The following is a 23511-nucleotide window of genomic DNA, read 5'->3' on the forward strand; positions in this document are numbered from 1 at the left end:
CAATCTCGTCCTTCAACTGTCGACACTCATCAGTTATGTGTCCAACGTCTCTGTGGAATCTACAATATTTATTGGAGTCCCTCTTTGCCTTCTGATTCTGCATTGGGTTAGGTCGTCTAAATGGGACCTGACTCTCATTGGCAATAAATATATTCTCTTGTGTCTCATTAAGCTCGGTGTACACTGTATAAATGGAGAAATACTTGTCTCCTTTCTTCTTTTTCCCCCCATCATCCTCGGGGTTATTCCTTTCATTTTTCTTCCTTTTTGAAGGGTTATCCCCAAAGGGTCTTGACGTCGATGGGGCCGCCGAGGTCGAGGCTGAGTTAACATTTGTCGTTGTAGTTATGGGCTGAAAGGCCAGGTTTAATGCTGACCTCGCCTCTTCTACATTGACAAACCTCTGGGCCCTCTGGTTGAACTCGGTCAATGACCTTATGGGTTTTCTTTGCATATCATCCCAAAGGGTTCTCCCTGGTAATATATCAGCTCTGACAGCCATTAGGTGGCCACTATCATCGACATTACGGGCACAAGCCAATTCTATATTAAACCTTGTAAGGTAACTCTTCAGTGACTCTCCCTGCTGTTGTCTGACATTAGTCAAGGCCGAGGCTTTGGGCCTCATACCAACCATGTCTTTGAACTGTTTCTTAAACTCCTTTGCTAACTGATCCCAAGAAGAGATCGAATGTCTTCTAAACTTCTCGAACCAATTTTTTGCTAGTCATATAAGAGTAGATGGGAACAACATGCATCGGAGCTTATAACCAACATTGGTGGCTCGCATGATGGTATTGAATGTGCTCAAATGATTGTACGGGTCTGAGTTCCCATCAAATGGTGCTACATGAGGTATCCTAAATACCTGCGAAAATGGAGTGTATGAGATATGCAGGGCAAAAGGCTCGAACTCCTCATCAGAGTCTTCAACCTTATCTCTACTTCGCTCATCTTGTAAGAGCTTGAGCGCCCTTTTGATCTGGTCAATTCTCTCCTAGACCGGATCCACTGGGGGTCGAGCTTGAGCTTGAGGGAGCTGGTTATTGTTTATAAAAACTCTAGCTCCTTGTTCCGGTTTGTGGAGGGTTATTCTGGTTTCCATATGCCGATTGTTTTCGACCATTCAAATGGTTGTGCAAGTCAGGGTTTGTGGGATTAGCATGCCCCTGATGATGGTTTAGGTGATCCCAAAGGTCAGGATGATTCCCCTGATTCCCAAAATTCCTAGGCTCGGTATTATATATGCTTACGGACCGGGTGTAATCTGAGCTCCCGCTTACGAAGCTAACAGTTCTCTTCAGCTGAGAGGCTCGGTGGTTACGAGGGGGATCATCCACTGGCCTCCTCGCCCCAATCATTTGTGATCTCGACACATGGCTTCCCGATGGTTGGGGAGCCCTGTGTTCTTAGGTAGCCTCCCTCTTACTCCTATGTCGTGGTCTGGCCTGACGATTTCCATCTCGACTGCCACTGCGATAGGGCCTCTACAATGCAGGTTGTGGGGCCTCTCAGACTGGTGATGGGTGTCTTATTGGAGATGGTGGATGTATTATTGGTGATGGTGGCGGCCTCCCATTGTTGGGCCTAGATGGTCCAGAATGGGTCTGGATAGGTTCCGGGTTGTTTCTTACTATTTCAGGGTTCAAGTTCCGAGCTACTGGAGGAGCTTGGTTGTTCCCCGTTCCTGTAGACATCTCCGCAGTCGAATTGTCAGTAGCTTCAGCCCGAGTATTTCTCCTGGGGTGTTCATCACCAAGAATTGTTCTGGGCCTCAGCTGAGCTTGTTGGGCCCCTGCCCAGTGTTGACGGTAAGAACTCGTCAACGAAATATGGATGGAAAACTCAGAAACTTAAATCAATATTTAATGAACACAAATGAACGTATAGAAACTTGAAGGAAAATTGCAAATAGGAAATAGAAAATACAAAGAAAACTCATTTATTGCACTTAGATCAATCTGGTTTTACAAGAATTTTCCAACCCCCCTCAATGATGAAGTGTGGTTCCCTTTATAGTGGGCTCTTATGGCCCCTAATACATTGTGGTCCCAGGGGACAAGATTGCTCATAAGTACGTCGTCACTATGGTGGCACAGGTAGTAGTGGCGCAAAGGGTCGTGGTGTCGGCTCTGGTACGTAGTCACGGTCCGTGGGAACGCCTCCACTACTTATTTAGTACGAGTGTCAGAGGAGTGGCACCAGACGTAGTGGCACAGGTGGTTGTGGTGTCGACCCTGACACATGGTCGGTGACGTATAGGTAGTGCCTCCACCACTGGTACTAACTTGTACCATCACTACCTGTCTAGTACGGACCTCAGAGTCACGCCTCTGTGCTCTTCATGGTCGTACAACCTATTCCCGTACGTGTGCCTTGTATTTGAAGGTTGCTCTCGTATATCCAAGATAAACCCTTACTCCAAACCCCTTTTTATTTTGTTAAGTATAAGAGGACTTGTAGCCTTGAGTATGCTAAGTTGGTGACACCTTCCTTAAACAAAAAAGGCCTCACCAGCGGGGCATATACTTATACCATAGAGGTGTGGCCTACGAGATGGCCTCGCAAGATGGGCCTCACGGAGATGGGTGCGTGGGCGTGGTCAAGGCGTACCCTGCGAGATGGCCTCGCGAGAAGGGCCTCGCAGAGATAGGTGCGTGGGCGCGGCCGAGGTGTGCCCTGCGAGATGGCCTCACGAGAGGAGGCTCACAGAGATGGGTGTGTGGGCGCGGCCGAGGCGTGCCCTGCGAGATGGCCTCGCGGAGACAGGTGTGTGGGCGCGGCCGAGGCAGGCCCCTGGGCACTTGAGCGTAGCACTTAGGCATGGGTCCATAGGACCTTCAGCAAGGTAAGTGTGAGGCCTCATGTGGGATGAGGCAGGTCAGTCTCGTGAAGGCCTTGCGTGAAGCTTGGGTCTTTTAGGATCATATCAAATTTGCGGTGCTCACACCCAGCTCTCCTGGAGGTCGTGCTCCCTCGGGGACGTCCTCTTGGCCTCTAAGGTGGTGCCTGGGCCTCAGTAGCCTATCTGGCCAACTCTTCGTTGCGCCTTGTCGCTTTGCCAATTGTTGGCACAGTTGGCAATTCTCTAGTTCAACAATAGGAATGTATCTCTCTGGATTATAGTAGAGATCCACATCAGGCCTGGGAGCAGGCGGCCCTTGGGAATCGGACGAATCACTTCTCTCCTCAAGGCCCTGGTCAGCCATGGGCTGCTTCCCAGGTCGATGTGGGTAGTCTTCAGTGCAAGGAGTTTGTTCCTCTGGTATTTGGGGCAATGATCGCCCACCAATGCTGGGGTTGTTGGTGGCGGCCATTGATAATTCAGGATGTTTCTGATTAAACAGTCTAATGACTTGCTTAATGCTCTCAATGAAAGCACCAAATTTTTGGCGTCATTTTTCGTCAACTTAAATAAGAAGAGCACTAAACACTAAATCAAGAAAACAAATAAGAAAACAAGCGAGATTTTTCATAGTTCAGCAATTAAAATCTGCCTAGTCCACGAGTTAATATTATTGAGTGGTGGAATTCTCCTTAAAGCTTTTAGAAAGCAATTTTCGCAGAGTATTCTCAGTACCAAATTGCCTGTGTCCACAAATGAAATTCTTCAATCTATTTATAGACTGGTTGACAAAATATCTCCCCTCTTATTTCGGGAAGTTACAATTCTAATTTGAAATAAATACAAATAAATGCATTAAATACATAATATCCCATGATATTCGGGATTTATTATCAGATTACAACAAATCCCTAAGAAATAGGGATTTTCAAACATTAAACGTATTCAAACTAGATTACCGACCTCGAACATATATTACACACTTTCGAGATCGACCAATATCATGAGCTCATCATTCTGGTTAACCTCGTCCTTAGCCAATTTATCGAGATCATCATCTTCGAGCCTGCAATGCCCAGGTTCGAACCTTCCTGACTAGTGTCGCCAATAAGAACAAATCAGGAAATTTATACAAGTGTCGAACCCTTATAGTTGATCAGTCGTGGCTTCGAGCTTGACTTGTAACCTCGGAATACCTTCGAGACCGTGTGTAGCTTCGAGCTTACCAATTCCATCGTCGTATAACGTGGCTTCTGACACTTTATGATGAACTGATACTTGCTTATTTCGAGCTTACATTTTACAAGCCTATCTCTTAATACTATAATTTATGTTCTCGAAATTTGGGTGTAACAATTTTATTCTAGGATTATATCATTAAACTCAGTACAAGTTTACACTCAGTATAAAAATATCATTTATGGATAAAAGTTTAATATTATTGTTCTAAAAATTAAAATCAAAATTTGAAAATAAATAATTAAATAAAAATACTAATATTTCAATAAATTAAAATTATATGAAGAAAACAAATAAATATCATTTTGGCCACTATATTTTTTCTGAATACGCGACAGACCATTGTGTTTTGTTAAATGGCAATTCAAATTCTGTGTTTTATAAAATAGATCAAAATAGTACCATAAACTCAATTTTTGTTAAAATATTTTAAATTATAATATTTATTTCTCAGCTCCTCGATCACCGCTACTGTTAACTAAATAAATATTATAATTGACCAAAATTAAAAATATTATAATTGAAAATATTTTGACCAAAATTAAGTGTATGGTATTATTTTGATCCATTTTGTAAAACACAAAATCTAAATTGTCATTTAACAAAATACATGGATAGATTGCGTATTGGGGAAAAATACTTTAGCCAAATTGATATTTTTCCTTCATTATTCGACATTTAGATTTCAATAATTGATTTTACAATCATTCAAACAACAAAATGTAAGAGAGTAAAATATAAAGTGCCGTAAAAAGAACTCGCAAATGAACGTTATTTCTCAAAATTGAGGAACAATGTAAACCCAATTCATGAACCGGACCGACCCGACCCGACTTAAAGCTTAACTTAAATGTCTCTTTTCTCACTCCAGGGCTTAAACCTTGAAACCTTAAACCCTAGAGCTTGAAATGGGCAAATGGCATTTGTCTCTGTAAAAGTTCATAGCTTTTGACTTCCAAAGCAGCCATGAATCGAGCAAGGACTATACTCACCTGCCTTAGAATCACCAACTCGTACATCTCGGCTCAGATTCGCAGCGCAACTCGGGGACCTTATTCACAGGTGATTCAGTTCTCTCAACTTTCTCCATCTATTCCAAATCAATTTGACTGTTCTTCTCAATTCATCAATGCCCATCAAAGGTTGCTCTTCTCTTCAAAGCCCGACTCGTTTGTGGAGCTCGTTGTGGCCAACGAGTGGTCTACTGAGTTGGAGAACGAGTTAGATAATTCGCATCTTGGATGGAACCATGAAAGAGTCATCTATGTTTTGACGAAACTGAATAAATACCCACGAAAAGCTTCGGATTTCTTCAACTGGGTATGTGAGAAAGATGGGTTCAGACCAAGTTCTTCAATTTATAGCTTGTTGCTTAGAATTTTACTTCAGAAAGATATGAAACAGTTTTGGATCATTCTAAAGAAAATGAAAGAACAAGGCTATTATATTGATGAAGAAACCTATTTGACGATGCTAGCACAACTGAAAAAGGAAAAAATGGCTAGTGATGTTGCCGCGTTGTCCCATTTCTACAACAGAATGATTAAAGAGAATGCCATGGATGGGGTTGTAAAACAGGTGGCTAGTGTTGTTTTGGGGCAAGAATGGAGTGATAAGGTTGAGAAACAATTAGCGGAGCTCATAGTTGATTTATCAGATAATTTTGTTATAAGGGTGCTTAAGGAGTTTAGGTCTTGCCCATCAAAAGCTTGGAGCTTTTTTCAATGGGTTGGCCAGAGTCCAGGCTATGAACACAATACAATTACTTATAATGCAGCTGTAAGAGTTCTTAGTAGAAGTGATTCAATTAAAGAATTTTGGATTGTGGTTGAGAAAATGAAGAGTGCTGGTCACGAAATGGATATTGACAATTACATAAAGATTTCAAGGTCATTTCAGAAGAATAAAATGATGGAGGATGCTGTGAAGCTTTACGAGTTTATGATGGATGGCCCGTATAAGCCCTCGCTTCAGGATTGCAGCCTTCTGTTGAAAAGCATTGCAGCTAGTGAAAATCCAGATTTGGATTTGGTTTTCAGAGTTGCTAGAAAGTATGAATCTATGGGTCATACCCTTTCTAAGGCTGCTTATGATGGGATTCATAGGTCTTTGACAAAATCAGGGAGGTTTGAAGAAGCAGAAAATATATTCAAGGTTATGAAAAATGCAGGGTATGAACCAGACAACCTCACTTATAGCCAATTGGTCTTTGGATATTGTAGGGCAGGGAGATTCGAAGATGCCTGTAAGGTGCTGGTTGACATGGAAGAACTTGGATGTACTCCTGATATCAAGACTTGGACCATTTTAATTCAAGGGCATTGTGCTGCTGGTGAAGTTGGCAAAGCATTTGTTTGTTTCGCGAATATGATAGAGAAGAATGTTGAGGCCGATGCTGATTTGTTGGATGTATTATTAGATGGTTTTCTCAGTCAACAAAAAATAGAGGGTGCTTACAATTTGCTGGTTGAGATGGTGGATAAAGGTCGTTTAAGACCTTGGCAAGCTACATACAAAAATGTTATTGAAAAGCTTTTAGGTGTGAGGAAATTTGAAGAAGCGTTGGACCTTCTTCGTTTGATGAAGAAACAAAAGTACCCTCCTTACCCTGAACCTTTCATTCAATACATCTCAAAGTTTGGGACTGTTGAGGATGCTTATGAATTTTTGAAGGCTCTTAGTGTGAAAGAATATCCAACTTCATCAGCATATCTTCATGTTTTCAAGTCATTTTTCCAGGAGGGTAGATACTCGGAGGCCAAAGATTTGCTATTCAAGTGCCCCCATCATATACGCAAACATCACGACATTTGCGATCTTTTTGGCTCTGCGGAGAGCAAATCTGCTGCTGTCTAACTGTATTCCCTTTATGTTATTTATTATTTTCTGTTTTTTGCTGAACTCAACTATAGACATATTTTAGTTGTACAACAATCTTTGTTTATGTTAAATGCAGTTCTTTACTATGTCAACAGTAAGGAATAACTCTTTAATGGCAAGCAAGGATCCCATAAGCTGAGTAATCAAAATGGTTGTAATCAGATAGCAACTTCTTTCCTCATTTTCTTTATTACAAGTGTTCTCATCTTGCAAATATCATATCCCTATCTATTACAAGTAAACCGACTTGCAAAAGAGGCTGCAATTCAGTCGCTAGCCGCACATGAAAATACACTATTTACAAAAATCAGTCAGCGATCTCAGAACGTTCCCTTGTCGCTGTTTCAATCATTGTACACAAAAATTTGCTGGGGTCGCAACTATAAGGATTTGAAAGGGCTGCATGTGCTAAGAACGGGAGCTTTCTTAAGGACCGTCCGCTCAACCCCTACAGAAAACAATATCAAAATCAAATCAAAGGTCGAATCAACTAAGGGAGGCCTGACTAATTATGCATTTTGAAGCATATTTGCTTTTACCTCACATGCTTCTGCAGCTTCAAGCAAATGTTTGCACAACTGAAGTGTATGAGCTTCCTGACCCTCAGTCATATTCATTTTCTCCTTCAAACTAGTATAGTTTGGAAGCATGAATTGATCGCAATCCTAGTATATTTTCAATTGTATTAAGACACATGAGTACTTTAAGCATTTTAATTTAAGGGCTGTATATGGTTTTGGACAAGGTGAGAAATGCATACCTGGAAGCTTGATAATATTCTGGTCCTAATAAGTTCTTGCAAGCAGCTTTTCAGAATTTCGTAACGAGCTTGGAGTGTTGGAGGACCAACATATGCTTTTATATCAGCCCGATCAATAAATGCAATGTCTGAAACCCAAAAAAAAAAAAAAAATTGGTCAGGCTACTTGCGAAACTTTGGAAAACTTCTCATGCAACAAAGGATAAAAATCAGCAAAAAATATTATAAAGGACAAAGGAGGATGGAAAATGAGTATAAAGGATTGAGGAGGATGCGAAATCCTATAAAATTGACCCAGTTAAAAATAACTTCTAAACTTACCAATAGCAGCAGTAATATTAGATGTAGTCAAAATTATCACATTTGGGGATGATTTTAGTTTGTCGATCTGAGTTAACAGTGCATTCACAACCTGGAATGCCAATTTTGAGAGGCAATTGGGTAAATTTTGATTTAGTTTGTATCTTGTTCAAAATGATTTTGCCAAAAAAACATTAAATAGATTTATGCAAGTCCAACAATAAAGAGATCAGAACCATCTTAGAAGAGGAGAGTTGCATGTCAGTACCCGAATAGAATCTGAAGGTTCAGAACCAGACAGAGAAGCCTTTCTAGCTGCAGCAAGACTCTCAACTTCATCTGCAGCATCACCATGATCCATGAATATTTATAACTAAAAGCTAGAAGAAAGAAAGATAAAAGTGTGAAATTAAAAGCCCAATTTAATTTAATCTCACCAATCAAAACAAATACCAGATTGTTTTCTTCCTCTACCATTTCTTGAATTTTCTCAAAAAGGCTTGCAACCTACAAAAAAATTAGCCGTGTGAACTAAATTTCTTAACATTGCTTTCCACTGTGAAAAATATATCTACAAGGGTTCAGGAATTACTACTACATACCAGCTTGCCACTCTCAGAAAACCATTTACTGAACAAAGAATGTGCATTAACTTCAACTAATTGGCACTGCGAATATCTGCAAATAAAAATAATAATGAGGAAAGATATCGAAAAATAGTCCACTTAATAACTGTCTACTCATTGGTTAAATGTTAACGAACCTGGAATTAAACCTAATAGATAACTTTTGAGCAAGTGCTTTACATAAGGAAGTTTTACCGGTCCCTGGAGGTCCATGTAAAAGCACAACGCTGCCAAAAAATTTCTCAAACTTTACAAATTCTGATGGGTAAATGCATATGAATATCCATGAAATCAACAAACTAATCCCTACCGATTCCATGAAACAAGAAATGGATCCACACCCTTTTCGGTAAAGAGCAATGCACTTGCAGCATACCGCAGCAGCCTTTTCTTGAGACCAGGTTCATAAATTAAGCTGCATATCAATTTAAAATGCAATACCGCAATGTCAATTGATTTGAAAATTATTCAAGGGAAAAGAAAAGTTGTAGATCAACCTTTCCCACATGCCATCAAATTCCTTTGCGGGAAGACTCCATTCGTTGAAGGTAGAAGGTTGTCCATCCCCACTTAAATCCCCAGATGGTCCTTCCTCATTAAGCTAAAAGAACAAGTATCGTGAAAAACTTTGAAAAAAAACACAGAAAGAAGGCCCAGACAACTAAGTTCAGAAGTTTTTTAGATCATGGTAATGGAAAACTATTTCAGGTTTACTACTTAACAAAGTACAATTCAGGATGATGATAAAATAAATATAGTTTCTAGTAAAGGAATTTAAGAGAGAAAATCTATGATTAGACTCTCCAGTCAAAATATGGGACAAGTCCACTCAATTCTCAATAAAATTATTATTGTAGTTAGCAAGGATGTTGAAGCAGGATGCCAAGAATAAGGAGGGCAAAAGAAACAAGACAACACAAATGCTGGAACTGGAAATGGTACTATTTACAATACATTTTTTTACCTGAAAAACGTGCACGTCAGGCTTGACTTGCCAGAACAAAAGTATGTCATTATTCTGCACCCATTCATCTGCAGAAAGAAACAGCTCAATTATCACAACTGGAAAATGCCAACACAATCTCCTATGTACGGTTAATTAAGCAACCTAAGATAAAAACTTATACTTCTCCCGAATAACTCATTATCTATGATAAAGAAAATTCAGAAGACTACAGTAATAACTCAAGCTGTTAGAATTTGTTTTATAATTTTGTCTGCAAAAATAAAAATTAATGTGGATACTTATCAAACATCTTGAAATACCTTACTCCTTCATTTCACTTTTAAAACAAAGAACATAAATGTATACAAGCAAGCCCCCTTAAGTGTTCGAAAGTTGGAAAATTAAATATACAGAAAGCATACCTGTGTCACAAATTTGGATCCTTTCCACATCATCGGTGAGAAACTTGTTGTCAAGAGGCACAGGAATGGGTCCATCTACATAGCTTAAGCTCCTCTTCTCAAGCATTCTAAGCATTTAATAATAATCATATAAAAAAGCAAATCCAATTAATCAATTTAACAAACAGGACATCTTCAACAAAAATTCAAGATCAATAGTTTAATTTATATAATTTCAACAAAAAATCCCAATTATAACAGGGATTCAAAAACGTACTTCTCCACGGCCAAACGGACATCTTCTATCCGAGCTGTGCTCGAGGTCTTTAAGCAGACTTCAACTGCAACCCATCCAAGCAAAATAAAAAAAAAAAGTTTGAACCGATGAAGAAAATAGAAATCGGTACTGAAATTGAGAGGCTAATTGGAAGAAAGGAGAGGAATGGAATAGAGTTCTTGTAACCTGAAACGAGAAATTTTTCTTCGGGAAGAGTGGAAGGAGAGACAGCTGATTCTGGGACGACTCCGTTTTGTTCAGACATTTGGATATCTGGTGGGTTTTGCAGAGGGATCTCCATGGAAGCAGACATTTGAGTTTCAGAGATTAGTAGGTGGAAGGCATCACAGAGAACCAGGAAGATAGCTTAGCTTTGACTGAACCCTAGCCAGTAAGTTAGGGCACAAATGAAGATAAAGGTCAATCTTTGAAAATGAGCGGGAAATTTGTAAGAGACCCACTCACTCCCACACCACACTTCAGTATTGGTAAATTTGATTTATCTATGTTATGTTTGTTTTAGAAATCTGATTTCCTTTTTTTTAGGGGATTTTTTAATAATTCATAATGTAGAAAAGTTTTAATTCATTTGTGTTTCAAAAATGGTTTCATTTATATATAACTCAAAGTATTTTTTTACAAAATTATGATTTGTGTTGATTTCTTTGTACACATTCTAAATAAATCATTAAACAAATATATATATTTCATGGTAAAGGCATATATATATATATATATATATACTAGATACAAACAATTTGCAATATGCACGTTTGTTTAGTTTTATTTATAGAATCTATTAATTATTTTTATTAAATTTATATTAATGTCATATAAATTTTGAAATAAATATTCTATTTTAATTAAATAAATTTTTTATTTTTGTTTAAGTTTATGTTTATTCTAGTTTTTGAATTTGGAAGTGACATCAAGAGATTATATATTATATATTTAATGTAATATTAAATATTATACGTGTATTTTAAATTTAAGTTTCTTGTTAGTTTTTTTAAAAAAGTAATTTGTTAACAATTCACAATAGATTATATTATATGTTTAATATGATATTATTCTAATAAATGAGTTTAAGTTTAATTAAATTTTATTAAGTTATGAAACGTATTATTTTATTATTTTTATATAATTATCATTGCAAAATATCTCAAAAATATCATATTTTATTTTGTTTAATTATTTATTATTTTAAAATAATTATCATTGTAAAATTTCTTAAAAATATCATATTTTAATTTGTTTAATTATTTATTATTTTTAAATAATTATCATTGTAAAATATCTCAAAAATATCTTTTTTTAATTTTTTTAATTATTTATTTTATTTTATTTAAGTTTAAGTATTTACAAACTACCGTTAAATGTAAAAATATTCCGTTAAAGTTAACATTAAAAAAAATAAAAAACCTTTAAAACCAATAATTTTTGTTATCTACACAATTATTATATAGAAGATATATATATATACTAGTTACAAGCAACGTGCAATATGCACGTTTGTTTAGTTTTATTTATAGAATTTATTAATTATTTTTATTAAATTTATATTAATGTCATATAAATTTTGAAATAAATATCTTATTTTAATTAAATAATTTTTTTTTTAAGTTTATGTTTGTTTTAGTTTTTTAATTTAGGAGTGACAACAAGATATTATATATTATATGTTTAATGTAATATTAAATAGGGTTTATACATTTTTGGACCCTGTGTTTTTTCTCATTACCTGTTTGGACCATGTGTTTTGATAAATTACTTTTTTGACCCTATGTTTTGTAAAATGGTTAAAATAGAACCCTAAACCCGATTTTGGTCAATGTTTTCTCAACTAAAATCACAAATAATTTACCAAACTAACAATTCAGAACAAAAATAAAATCATTCTGCTTAAAAATTGTGTTGTTATATTCAATTTTTTCTTCATTAAAATTGAGTTTAGGGTTCTATTTTAATCATTTTACAAAACATAGGGTCCAAAAAGTAATTTGTCAAAACACAGGGTCCAAACAGGTAATGAGACAAAACACAGGGTCCAAAAATGTATAAACCCTATTAAATATTATAAGTGGATTTTAAATTTAAGTTCTTGCTAGTTTTTCTTAAAAAATAATTTGTTGCTAATTCACAATATATTATATTATATGTTTAATATGATATTATTCTAATAAGTGAGTTTAAATTTAATTAAATTTTATTTAAGTTATAAAACGTATGATTTTATTATTTTTAAATAATTATCATTGTAAAATATCTCAAAAATATCATATTTTAATTTGTTTAATTATTTATTATTTTAAAATAATTATCATTGTAAAATATATTAAAAATATCTGATTTTAATTTGTTTAATTATTTATTATTTTTAAATAATTATCATTGTAAAATATCTCAAAAATATCATATTTTAATTTTTTTTAATTATTTATTTTATTTTATTTAAGTTTAAATGTTTACAAACTACCGTTAAATATAATAATATTATGGTAAATATAAAAATATTCCGTTAAAGTTAACATTAAAAAAATCAAAAAATGTTAAAACTAAGAATTTTCGTTATCTACACACTTATTATATAGAAAATATATATTAGAAACAAGCAACGTGCAATGCACGTTTGCTTAGTTTTATTTATATAATTTATTAATTATATTTATTAAATTTGTATTATTGTCATATAAATATTTCAAATAAATAAATAATATTACATATATAAAAAATAGCATAAACATATTAAATGAAAAATTAAACCAAAACATTGTTTACGATTTTTTTTAATATATATAATATGATAACATTTTTAAACATAAATTATAATTTTTTAATAAAAATTAAGATTTTATAATATTTATATTAATATAAATTCAAATTCAAATATTATAAAATATCATTATTATAATAATGATATTTTATAATATTTTAATTCATATTAATATGATTGATAAATATTTATTTTTAAGTTAATTTTAAAGGTATATTCTGTTAAATATTTATAATATTATTTTAAAGTTAGCATAACAAACCGTTAAAACCAATAAATATATATATATATATAATATACATGTTTACATTTATAGAAATATGACTCATTTAATGTGGACTAAGTGAAGATTTTTTCTTTATCCTTTATTAAAGTCTATCTATATCATGTGTACTAAAAAGTATTTGAGTAATAAACAATTTAATTATAAAGTGGTAATAATAACACAATTAATTAAGATAGTGTTCCTAAAATGTTAAAATAAAATTAAGAATATATTGACAATTAGAATCAAGTTATACAACTCATGCAATTCACACGTAATTGGGATCCAAAAAAGTCATCTACATCACATGCCCAAATTTTATCCACTTATTTCAGATTAAAAAAAAAGTTTGATCCACTTATCAAATAATTCACATTATAAAGTTGAGAAGAATTTCTCTATACTTATAATTAGGTTGCACGAGCTTGTTTTAGAAGTTGTAATGGGTTTGTTAGGTTGTATTGGGTTGCATTTGAGGTTGCACCGAGTTGCATTGAGCCGCATTTGAGATTGCACGGAGTTGCATTGGACTTGTATTTGAGGTTGTAGTGAGTTGCATGAGTTGCATAAGAATAAGCATTGGGTTGGATATATTTATGGGTAACTTAAGGCGATTTATGGGTTGCTTTACATGTTATTTTTTGTTGCTTTTCTAAGTCAACTTAGTTTTTTTAACATGTTAATTAGGTTGTTTAACAAGTTGTTTTAGGTTGCATGAGGCTGCATAAGGATGATTAATTTGCATAATGAAGTTGCTATAGTTGCTTAAAATGATAAAATTTATAAATGAATTTTTTTAAGATGCTTTAGTTGCATAACAAGTTACTTAACATGCTATAATTTACATTTAAGGTTGCAATGGATTACATATGTTGCTTAATGATAAAATTAGCATATGAGTTTTTAAGTTGAATCATTAGGTTGCATGGACTTGCATTTGAGATTGCATAAGGTTGCATTAGACTTGCATTTGAGATTGTTTGGGGTTGTATTTAGCTTGCATGAGCTTGCATATGGGATTGCAGTGAGTTGCTATAGGTTGCATTGAGCTTACATTTGAGGTTGCTTTGGGTTGCATGAGTTTGCAATTGAGATTTTTAAAGTTGTTTTATGTTGCATTGAGTTGTATTGGACTTGTATTTGAGGTTGCAATGAGTTGCTTTATGTTGCATTCGGTTGCAGAATCATGCATTTGTGGTTATAATGAGTTGCTTGGGATTTCATTAGCTTATATTTAAGGTTGCACTAGATTGCATGACTAGCATTAGGATAATTAAGCTGCAAAATGAGGTTGCTTAACTTAATTTAGTTGCATTTGAGGTTTCACTGGGTTCCATGAGCTTGTACTTAAGGTTGCAGTGAGATTAATTAGTATTTATTTGAATATATGTATATATATAATGCACTTATTCAACTAAGCATATGTATGCATGGAAAATTATGAATGTGACTTCTTAAAAAAAAGTTGCACTTTCTTCTTCACCTAAATACAAGTAGTGATATCATTTATATATATATATGGGTTCACTCTTAATGGTGATTGAGTTTTTTCCCCATGGATGGGTTGTCAATTAATAGTCATTGGATTAAGATCCAGTGGTCCACATTTAAAGATGTTAATTAATGTTATCTTTGACTTTTTCAAACTTGGTAATGGGCTACCTGCTGACATGGCGGTCACCTTTTAATTAAATTAAATAATTAAAAATATCATTATTTAAGATTCATTCCAAGATTCTTTATCTCTATTCCTTCTTCATTCATTTCATTCCTTGTTCATTTCATGTTCTTTCCATATTCATTCCTTATGCATTAATGACTCCTATCTTCCCAACTACAATTAGTTGGCTAATTAATGATGCATATTTCGAAATTTATATATATTATATATATTTTTATACAAAATTTACTCATCTTAAAAAACTTGTTTATTGAAGAAGCTCCAATTTTTTAAAGTGTTTTCAAGTAAGATTTCTAAGTCATTTTCGAAAATCACTAGTAGATTTTCTATTTTTTTTCAAAAAAATTCCAACTTTTTTTTGTTATGTAGGATTTGAAATTCACATAGATGAGTAAATCATATTTCTCTTGAAAAACTTGTTTAGTGAAAACCCACAAGAATTATTTTTTTGAAAGTGTTTGATGAAAAAACTCTAGATTTTTCATAGTGTTCATTGTAAGATTTTCAATCATTTTTTTGATTTCTTTATTTTTACAAAAAAATTATCATCTATTTCTCCAATTTCATATTTCGAAATTCACTACTAGAGCTTTTTCTTTTAAAAAAAAAAAAGTTCAACTTAGTTTTATTTGTCTTGTAGGATTTGAAATTCAAAAAAATGACTAAATCTTATTTCTCTTGAAAACTTGTTTAGTAAAATCTCACAAGAACAATTTTTTTTAAAAATGATTGATGAAAAAGTTCTAGATTTTTCATAGTGTTTCTTGCAAGATTTTCAATCATTTTTGTGATTTCTTTATTTTTACAAACAATTTATCATCTATTTCTCCAATTTCATATTTCGAAATTCACTATTAGATCTTTTTTTTTTTTTTAAATCCAACTTAGTTTTATTTGTTATGTAGGATTTGAAATTCAAAAAGATGACTAAATCTTTTTTCTCTTGAAAAACTTGTTTAGTAAAAACTCACAAGAACATATTTTTTTAAAGTGTTTGATGAAAAAGCTCTAGATTTTTCATGGTGTTTCTTGTAAGACTTTCAATCATTTTTGTGATTTCTTTATTTTTACAAACAAATTATCATCTATTTCTCCAATTTCATATTTCGAAATTCACTACTAGAACTTTTTTTTTTCTTTTAAAAAAGATTCAAACTTATTTTTATTTGTTATATAGGATTTGAAATTAAAAAAGATGAGAATCATATTTCTCTTGAAAAACTTGTTTAGTAAAAACCCACAAGAACAATTTCGCAAGTGTTTAATGAAAAAGCTCAAGATATTTTAAAGTGTTTCATTTAAGATTCTCAATTTTTTTTTCTTTATACTTACAAACAAATTATCATATTTTTCTCCTATTTTAAAATTCGAAATTGAATGGTACGTTTTATTTTACTTTGTTCTTATGATACTATACTTGAGTGGAAAAGATTTCTCTATTGTAGTTCGACTCTAATGAAGAAAGATGTTGCATAGCTTCATGGATTGCATGGTCAAATTTCAACAAGAATAGAGCAAAATTATTGAAATATGTTCGAGAGTTCATTTCAAGCATAGGAATATAGTACTAGAGACATGGATCTTTACTTCATGTTATGAAGTGGCTTTTGTTATTCTCAATCATGTTGTGTAAAATAAAGAAATTTTAATTATTATTTATCATTTTTGAGAAATTAGAAGATGATCAATATTTGGGAGAAGTTGAATAGTTTACTTCTAAATTACTTATTTATTAACAATATTAAAAACATAAGTGTTAATGTTTATTGGAAGTTTAAAATGGTAGTTGTTGACATTAATATCATATTAAATAAATAAAAATAAAAATTATGTATGTTAATTTCGAATTTAATGATTAATATATCAACCAATCAAAATTAGAGCATGCTGTTAAAGATTGGAATGGATTTATGGAGACATACATTTAATATAATTAATTGTAATGGTCTTAGTTGTACACGTTTTTTATGATAAATAATTAATAACTCAACCAATCAGAATTAGAGCATGATGTTAAGGAATTGGAATAGATTTATGGAAACATGCATTTAATGAAATTAGTTGGAATGATCTTAATTGTACACATTTTTTATGAGAAATGATTAATAACTCAACCAATCAGAATTAAAGCATGATGTTAGGGTATTGGAATGGATTTATGAATACATATATTTAATGAAATTAGTTGACATTTTTTAAATTAATTGCACACATTTTTTAAGATAAATTTTATTTATATATATTTACACAAACTAACTCAACAAAACTTTTTTTCTATTAGAAAATGTTATACCCAGATTTCGAGCTATGTTAAATGTAACCTCGAAAGTTGGATTCACAAACGATTGGACTCGTAAGGTTTAGAGTATGCTCCAGGACTAAATATCGAGCCTGCAAGACTGAGAGGACCTCGAATATGGTGACCTCGAAGTGTTCACGATCTCGAAAGGTAGCTCCGGAGACGCATCTATCCTCAGGGATGACCTCGGATCAGGGGTCCCGAGCTCGACGCACATATGATCTCGAAAGCCGTGTAACCTCGGGAGATGTCATTAGCTCGAAAGCTGACGAGAAATCTGGGAGGCTAAGGCCTTGGAGATATATGATAAAAACCTTGAATATCTATAAGTGTTGTCCATAAGAGATGTAATCTTCATTTATTACTGTAAATCCCCTAGAATCGTGGGATATTATTTGATTAGTTATACGCCCCCTGGTCTTCAAGGGACGTTTCCTTTTATATCTGATTATAGGCATTTAAAGCCATTTATTTTATTTACACAAAAAGAGTAACTACCCAAAATATGTGGGAGAGTATTCTGCAGCCTTCTCTATAAATAGAGAGGTCATGCACCATTGTAAAGGACCGAAATTATGAACTTGGAGAGAAAACTCTGAAGAATTCATGCTTAAGAATTTTCAGAGATAATCTTGAGTTTAATAACAAAGACTCGTGGACTAGGCAGATTTAACTGCTGAACCACGTAAAAATCGTGTTTTGTGTTGTCATTTTTTAATTGGTCATTGCTAGTAATTGTTTATGTGCTCTTCTTCCACTGTTGACGAAAAACGGCGTCAACAGTTTGGTGCTTTCATTGAGAGCCTTAAGCATTCATCCCTGAAAAATTCATGGCCACAAACAATCAGAACACACCTGAGGAAAATTACCCAAGACGTCCTGGAAAACAACCAATGGAGAACCCGGATGTTGAAGAGAGAAGTGGGTCTTCTGATTCCCGGGGACCACCTCCTCCACCAAGGGATGAGGATATGTACTACAATCCGGAGCGGTACGTTCCTATTGTGGAACTTGAAAACCAGCAATTGAAGCAGCTGTTGGCAGAGGCCAACAAACGGAATGAGGAGTTGACAAGGATAGCCGCAGAGGCGCAGGTGGCTCAACCCCCGCCTCCGCGCGAAAACCAAGTCCCTCCTCCAAGGGACGTGCATGTTCCTCCCCGGAGACCCCGTGGGTGACCACGAAAAGATGCTGCCACAAGGAGGCCGACTCAACCTCCGGCACCAGCAGAGCCATCCGCTCCACCTAGGCCCCAGAGGAGTACTCGGGCTCGGGCCCCGGCTAACCCGCCTGTGGAAGTGCCTGCAGGAGCTGAGAATAACCGAACCCCTGCAGAGGCTCAGACTCAGGTACCTGGGAGCGCACCAAATGCGACCGACCCATCTCGGGCAAATTCTGGACCCTCTAGGCCACGACAAGGGTGGCAACCACCGTCGCCAATACGGTTCCCTCCGTCACCCATAAGATATCCTTCGCCCCCCCGCAGGAACACTCAACCCATTCGAGATCAGGATGAAGGGCGTGCAGGGGAAAGACAAGGAAACAGGGAGACTTTCCCGGAGCAGAGAGGCGCCCCATCTGAGAAAAGCCAAACGTCTCGGTCTCGCACGGCGGAGACGAGGCAACGTGGGAAGAATCCATCACGAAATAACCGAGCAATGAGTTTTACCAATGATGAGTCCGGAGATACCAGGTCGGTCAGTAAGCATGACCGAGGTCGTAAGAATACTGGAAACCGCAAGAATCGTCCCGACCTGCGAAATCACCTGAATCAGAGTCGGGGTAATGGAGATCAAACAAATCTGGACCTGAGGGATCACTTGAATAGGCGTAGAGATCCCTCGCGGAGACACGAGCCTGGAATCATGATCAATGACAATCAATTCCAGACAGTACCTCCTACTGACCCAGTCCAAGAAAGAATCGATCAGCTCGAAAAAGCCTTTAGGCTTTTGAAGAATGAACGAGGAAATGGTCGATATGAGGACTCTGACGAGGAGCTCGAGCCGTTTGCTCCCCATATTTCCAACACTCCATTTCCTCAAGGGTTTCGGATCCCTCACGTCCCAACGTTTGAAGGAAAGACCGACCCGTGTAGTCACCTGAGCACGTTCAACACTATCATGAGAGCCAGTAACGTGGGTTACGAGCTCAGGTGCATGTTGTTTCCAACATCATTGGCAGGACCTGCCAAAAGTTGGTTCGAAAAATATAAGAGGCACTCAATAACTTCTTGGGAACAGTTGTCTAAAGACTTTAAGAAGCAGTTCAGAGCAATGATGGGGGTCAGACCGGAGGCATCCACCTTAACTAACGTCCGACAACAGCCGGGCGAAACACTAAAGAGTTACCTAACGAGATTTAATCTGGAAGTCGCCCGGGCTCGGGACGTGGATGACAGTGGGCACCTAATGGCTATCCGAGCTGGTGTATTGCCGGGAAGTGCTCTTTGGGACGACATGCAAGGGAAACCGATAAGGTCAATAACCGAGTTTAACAGACGAGCGCAGAAATTTGTCAATGTAGAGGAAGCGAGGTCGACGCTCAATGCGACTTCCCAGCCCGAAACTACAACGATAAACATCAACTCTGCCTCAACCTCGGCGGACCCAGCAGCTCCAAAGCCTGCCACGGAGAACCCCTCCAAGAGGAAAAAGAACGAAGGAAGTAACCCCGAAGCCGAGGGAGGAAAGAAGAAGAAAGTGGAGAGGTATTTCTCCGTGTATAGAGTATACACCGAGCTCAATGAGTCTCGGGAGAACATATACCTGGCTAATGAAAACCAGGTCCCCTTTAGGCGTCCGGACCCGATGAGAAATCAAAAATCCAAGAGGGATTCCAGTAAATATTGTCGGTTCCACTGTAACATCCCTAAGGTAGGGTACGTCTGCCACATACTCGTAATTCTAGGGTTTACGAGTATGTAAGGCACTTGACCAAAAGAATTAAATAAAATGATACGAAGAAATACAGAAAAATTTAAAACTTTTATATAAACTTATTAGTAGAAATTATTACACGTATGAATACTTTAAATTTAAGGCAGCCATATGAAAACTCTAAACCATTATTGCATTGCTACTGAGTCCGTGCTCCACAAGTTGCTCAACAGCTAAAGCCACACCTGGAAAAATGTTGGAAAATAACATAATGAGCTAACGCTCAGTAAGCAAATCTCATGCATACACATACACATGAATGTCGTGAGTTTGTAGTGCACATATACTAATATGCTAACTTATATACTTATGCATTTCATTTATTGCTCAAGCACTTTCAAACTTTACTTTTATGCTCTTTCTTTTAGTTTCACATTTTTATGGGCCCAATATCACTTGTGCACACTGTTTGATTCGGCCAATGCCTGCAGGGCTTGTTACACATATCATATAGAATCCCATGGGTTCTCCTCCGGCTAGCCATCATCTCAGCTAGGCTCATCATAACACTCATTTCATCGTCGCCATAGCTGCCATACTTATTACACATATGGAGGAGAAAGACGGGAACATGGCAAGCATGTCTGAATGATCAACTCTGACCTAGCCCATACTAGTGGGCAGCCACTATTAGTCTTATAGACCTCCGTCTTCTTTGCTGAACTTACTTAATTGCTTCATCAAAACAGTGGCACCCTTTTTAAACATATTATTATCACTTTGCTTAAGTCTTGTGTCATTAAAATGTTCACTTCACATAAGACATTTCAATGCATTTCACAATTTTCCTCATATTTATATGCATGGTCTTATATCACATAATAATATATCACATAACTGTACATGCCATGCATACATGCTGATGCTGAAATGTCAATGTTCATGTTCATGATTCATGTTTGATGGTATTCAATCAAGGCATTGTATCACATCTCATATAACTCAAAACATCTTTAGTCATAATACATGAAGCTTTGGGTTGGTGGCGTTGTTATACCTTAACGTAGAGCTATGGCTCAGGTCTAAGGTTTCCAGCCTAAAAACTTAAACGCTTCATATATCATAACATATAACAAATCATGAACATAAAGTAATCCACATATCCATCAACATAAGAACACATACTTGCACATAATTCATATCATTCTTAACCAAGTAAGACATCTTTCACATATCATGGAATTCATCAATTACATATCACACAACACCCTTATAGTGTTCATATAATCATTCTTCACATACTTATCATATGCATCATCATCATACCATACTTAACCCATTAGATGTACACAATCAATGTAGTCATGCATCTTACACTTAAGCACAAAAAGGTGAGATTTACTTACCTTAGGTCCTTAGCTTATTTTAAAATTGCTCAGCAAGAGTCAATCAATCAAATCCATACAAATCCTATTCAAGGCACATCATTTATTAAATTCTATCAAAATCGTAAATATACACTATTGATAGTGTATATTAACAATACCATAAACTATATGAATGATAATAATAATTATTATCAACATAATACAAATAACTCTTCATATAAAACCATGCTTTAAACCTTGCTCATAAGATAATGTACTCTTATGATAATAATAATAAGAATAATAATTATCGTCTATAAACAAACTTACTTCAATATTGATAACAAAAATACTTCAATAACAATACATATATGAATGTATATATTCAAATAGTCATTTTATAAAAGAAATCATATTTTTAACATAAAGTTGTAATAATCGATATAATGATAATAATATAAATATAAATATTTATATTATTATTAATTAGTCATAATATAAATTCCAGTAATATAATAAATATACTTCATCCAAAATTTACTGGTCTTACAAATATCAATAACTGTAAGAAACTAATACTGATATTATTTTGATATTCAAATATTAACAAAATATTAATATATAAGAATAATTGTTAAATAATAGGTTTACTATAAATCACACTTTTCATATATATATATATAAAACTATATTATTGATTTACTTAACAAAATAATAACAATAATAATTAAAATTACTTAATCATAAAAATTTCCATATTAATATAAAATCAATTAAATATGTATTTTTATACTTTATTTAATATCTAATATTTTCTAGAAAATTGGACAGCACAACGGCTATAAAGTGGTCAATCCCAAAATCAAAACTTGTATACAAAATACATATAATCACAGACAGCCAGTAAATTACAGAAAATATTCCATATATCAATAATATATAATTATATACTATAAATACACATAATAACAATTACTCTAATCAATCACAATCAAATCACAATATAGGTCAAAGAAATTATACCACAATGATCGAGTTCCACAATAAGTCAAACGGTGATTTTCTGAAACTCAAAACGTACTTCGGAACCTCGAACACTAAGTTTTGACCGTCGGTCTCGGTGGATCGCGGTGGCTCGTGGTGGGCCCACCACCCAACTATGGTAGATGTAGGAACAAGTTATTGGGTTTTGAAGCCCACAACACGAGGAGCACGATGGTGGTGACGGATCGGCAAACGGATGCCCGAGGTGGCCGAATCGCAACTTTGAAGTCGCGGGGTGGCCGAACTTAAATCGAGTGGTTGAGCCGTTTAATCGGTGAGTGAGCTCTAGATTCCCACGTGGGACGATAGTTCGGAGGCCTCTGAATCCAACGGTCCGGCGCGTGGCTAAAAGTGGTGGCCGGAAAGTACTCCTGCGTTGTCGGCAACAGTAGCACGCAGAGAGAGAGAAAGAGAGAGAGAGAGAGAGAGGGGCTCGGGTAAAAAGAAAGGCTGAAGCCTTTTCTTTTCTTTTTTATTTTTATTTTTTATTTATTTTTATTTTTTTATTTTTTTTTAAATTACACTTGGACCCAAAATACTAAAATTCTTTTCAAATAAGCCCTTTAGCAAAACTTTCTTAATTTTATAAAAATCCCCAATTAAAATTATATTACATTTGGGTCCAATACTTGACTACTCAAGTTTCTCTCTCTTTAATCTCATTAAAAACATAAAATGATATTTTAAACACTATTTTTCCATTACTATTTCTTAAATTTGTAAACTTGTACATTTTATGTATTAAAACTCTGATTTATAATAAAAAAATGTATAATGAAAATGTTGGATATTACATCCACAGAGACACCGGGCATACAACCGATGAATGTCGACAATTGAAGGACGAGATCGAAGGGTTGATCTCGAGAGGATACTTCCGACAGTATGTCAAAAACCAGAGTACGGGTTAGACGGCCGCGAGCCAGAGA

General features: G+C 34.9%; 2 protein-coding genes across 2 annotated transcripts; one reads left to right on the top strand and one right to left on the bottom strand.

Annotated features, from left to right (window-relative positions):
• The first annotated feature begins 4953 nt into the window (after positions 1 to 4953).
• On the top strand, positions 4954 to 7050 carry LOC133830227 (pentatricopeptide repeat-containing protein At3g48250, chloroplastic). Its single transcript, XM_062260158.1, has one exon. The coding sequence runs from the start codon at positions 5051 to 5053 to the stop codon at positions 6938 to 6940; it is 1890 nt and encodes a 629-aa protein (XP_062116142.1). The 5' UTR covers positions 4954 to 5050; the 3' UTR covers positions 6941 to 7050.
• A 50-nt stretch (positions 7051 to 7100) lies between these two features.
• Positions 7101 to 10728, bottom strand: LOC133830229 (pachytene checkpoint protein 2 homolog). The gene is made up of 14 exons (XM_062260159.1): positions 10461 to 10728; positions 10275 to 10338; positions 10019 to 10125; positions 9615 to 9682; positions 9148 to 9251; positions 8961 to 9065; positions 8788 to 8877; positions 8627 to 8702; positions 8462 to 8531; positions 8293 to 8363; positions 8046 to 8136; positions 7725 to 7852; positions 7504 to 7629; positions 7101 to 7412 (listed from the first exon to the last, which is right to left on the bottom strand). The coding sequence occupies exons 1-14, from the start codon at positions 10585 to 10587 to the stop codon at positions 7272 to 7274; spliced, it is 1368 nt and encodes a 455-aa protein (XP_062116143.1). The 5' UTR covers positions 10588 to 10728; the 3' UTR covers positions 7101 to 7271.
• Between the last annotated feature and the right edge of the window lie 12783 nt (positions 10729 to 23511).

This window comes from Humulus lupulus, chromosome 4, assembly GCF_963169125.1.
Source record: "Humulus lupulus chromosome 4, drHumLupu1.1, whole genome shotgun sequence".
Taxonomy (NCBI): Eukaryota; Viridiplantae; Streptophyta; class Magnoliopsida; order Rosales; family Cannabaceae; genus Humulus; species Humulus lupulus.

Bases quoted from the DNA above. Each gene is read 5' to 3' on its own strand.
- LOC133830227 (XM_062260158.1), top strand. From the start codon at position 5,051: ATGAATCGAGCAAGGACTATACTCACCTGCCTTAGAATCACCAACTCG.
- LOC133830229 (XM_062260159.1), bottom strand. From the start codon at position 10,587: ATGTCTGCTTCCATGGAGATCCCTCTGCAAAACCCACCAGATATCCAA. The intron at 9,252-9,614 runs GTAAAAAAATGT...TTGTTCTTTTAG, and splicing joins CTGACGTGCACGTTTTTCAG to CTTAATGAGGAAGGACCATC. The intron at 8,364-8,461 runs GTGAGATTAAAT...GTGATGCTGCAG, and splicing joins TCTGGTATTTGTTTTGATTG to ATGAAGTTGAGAGTCTTGCT.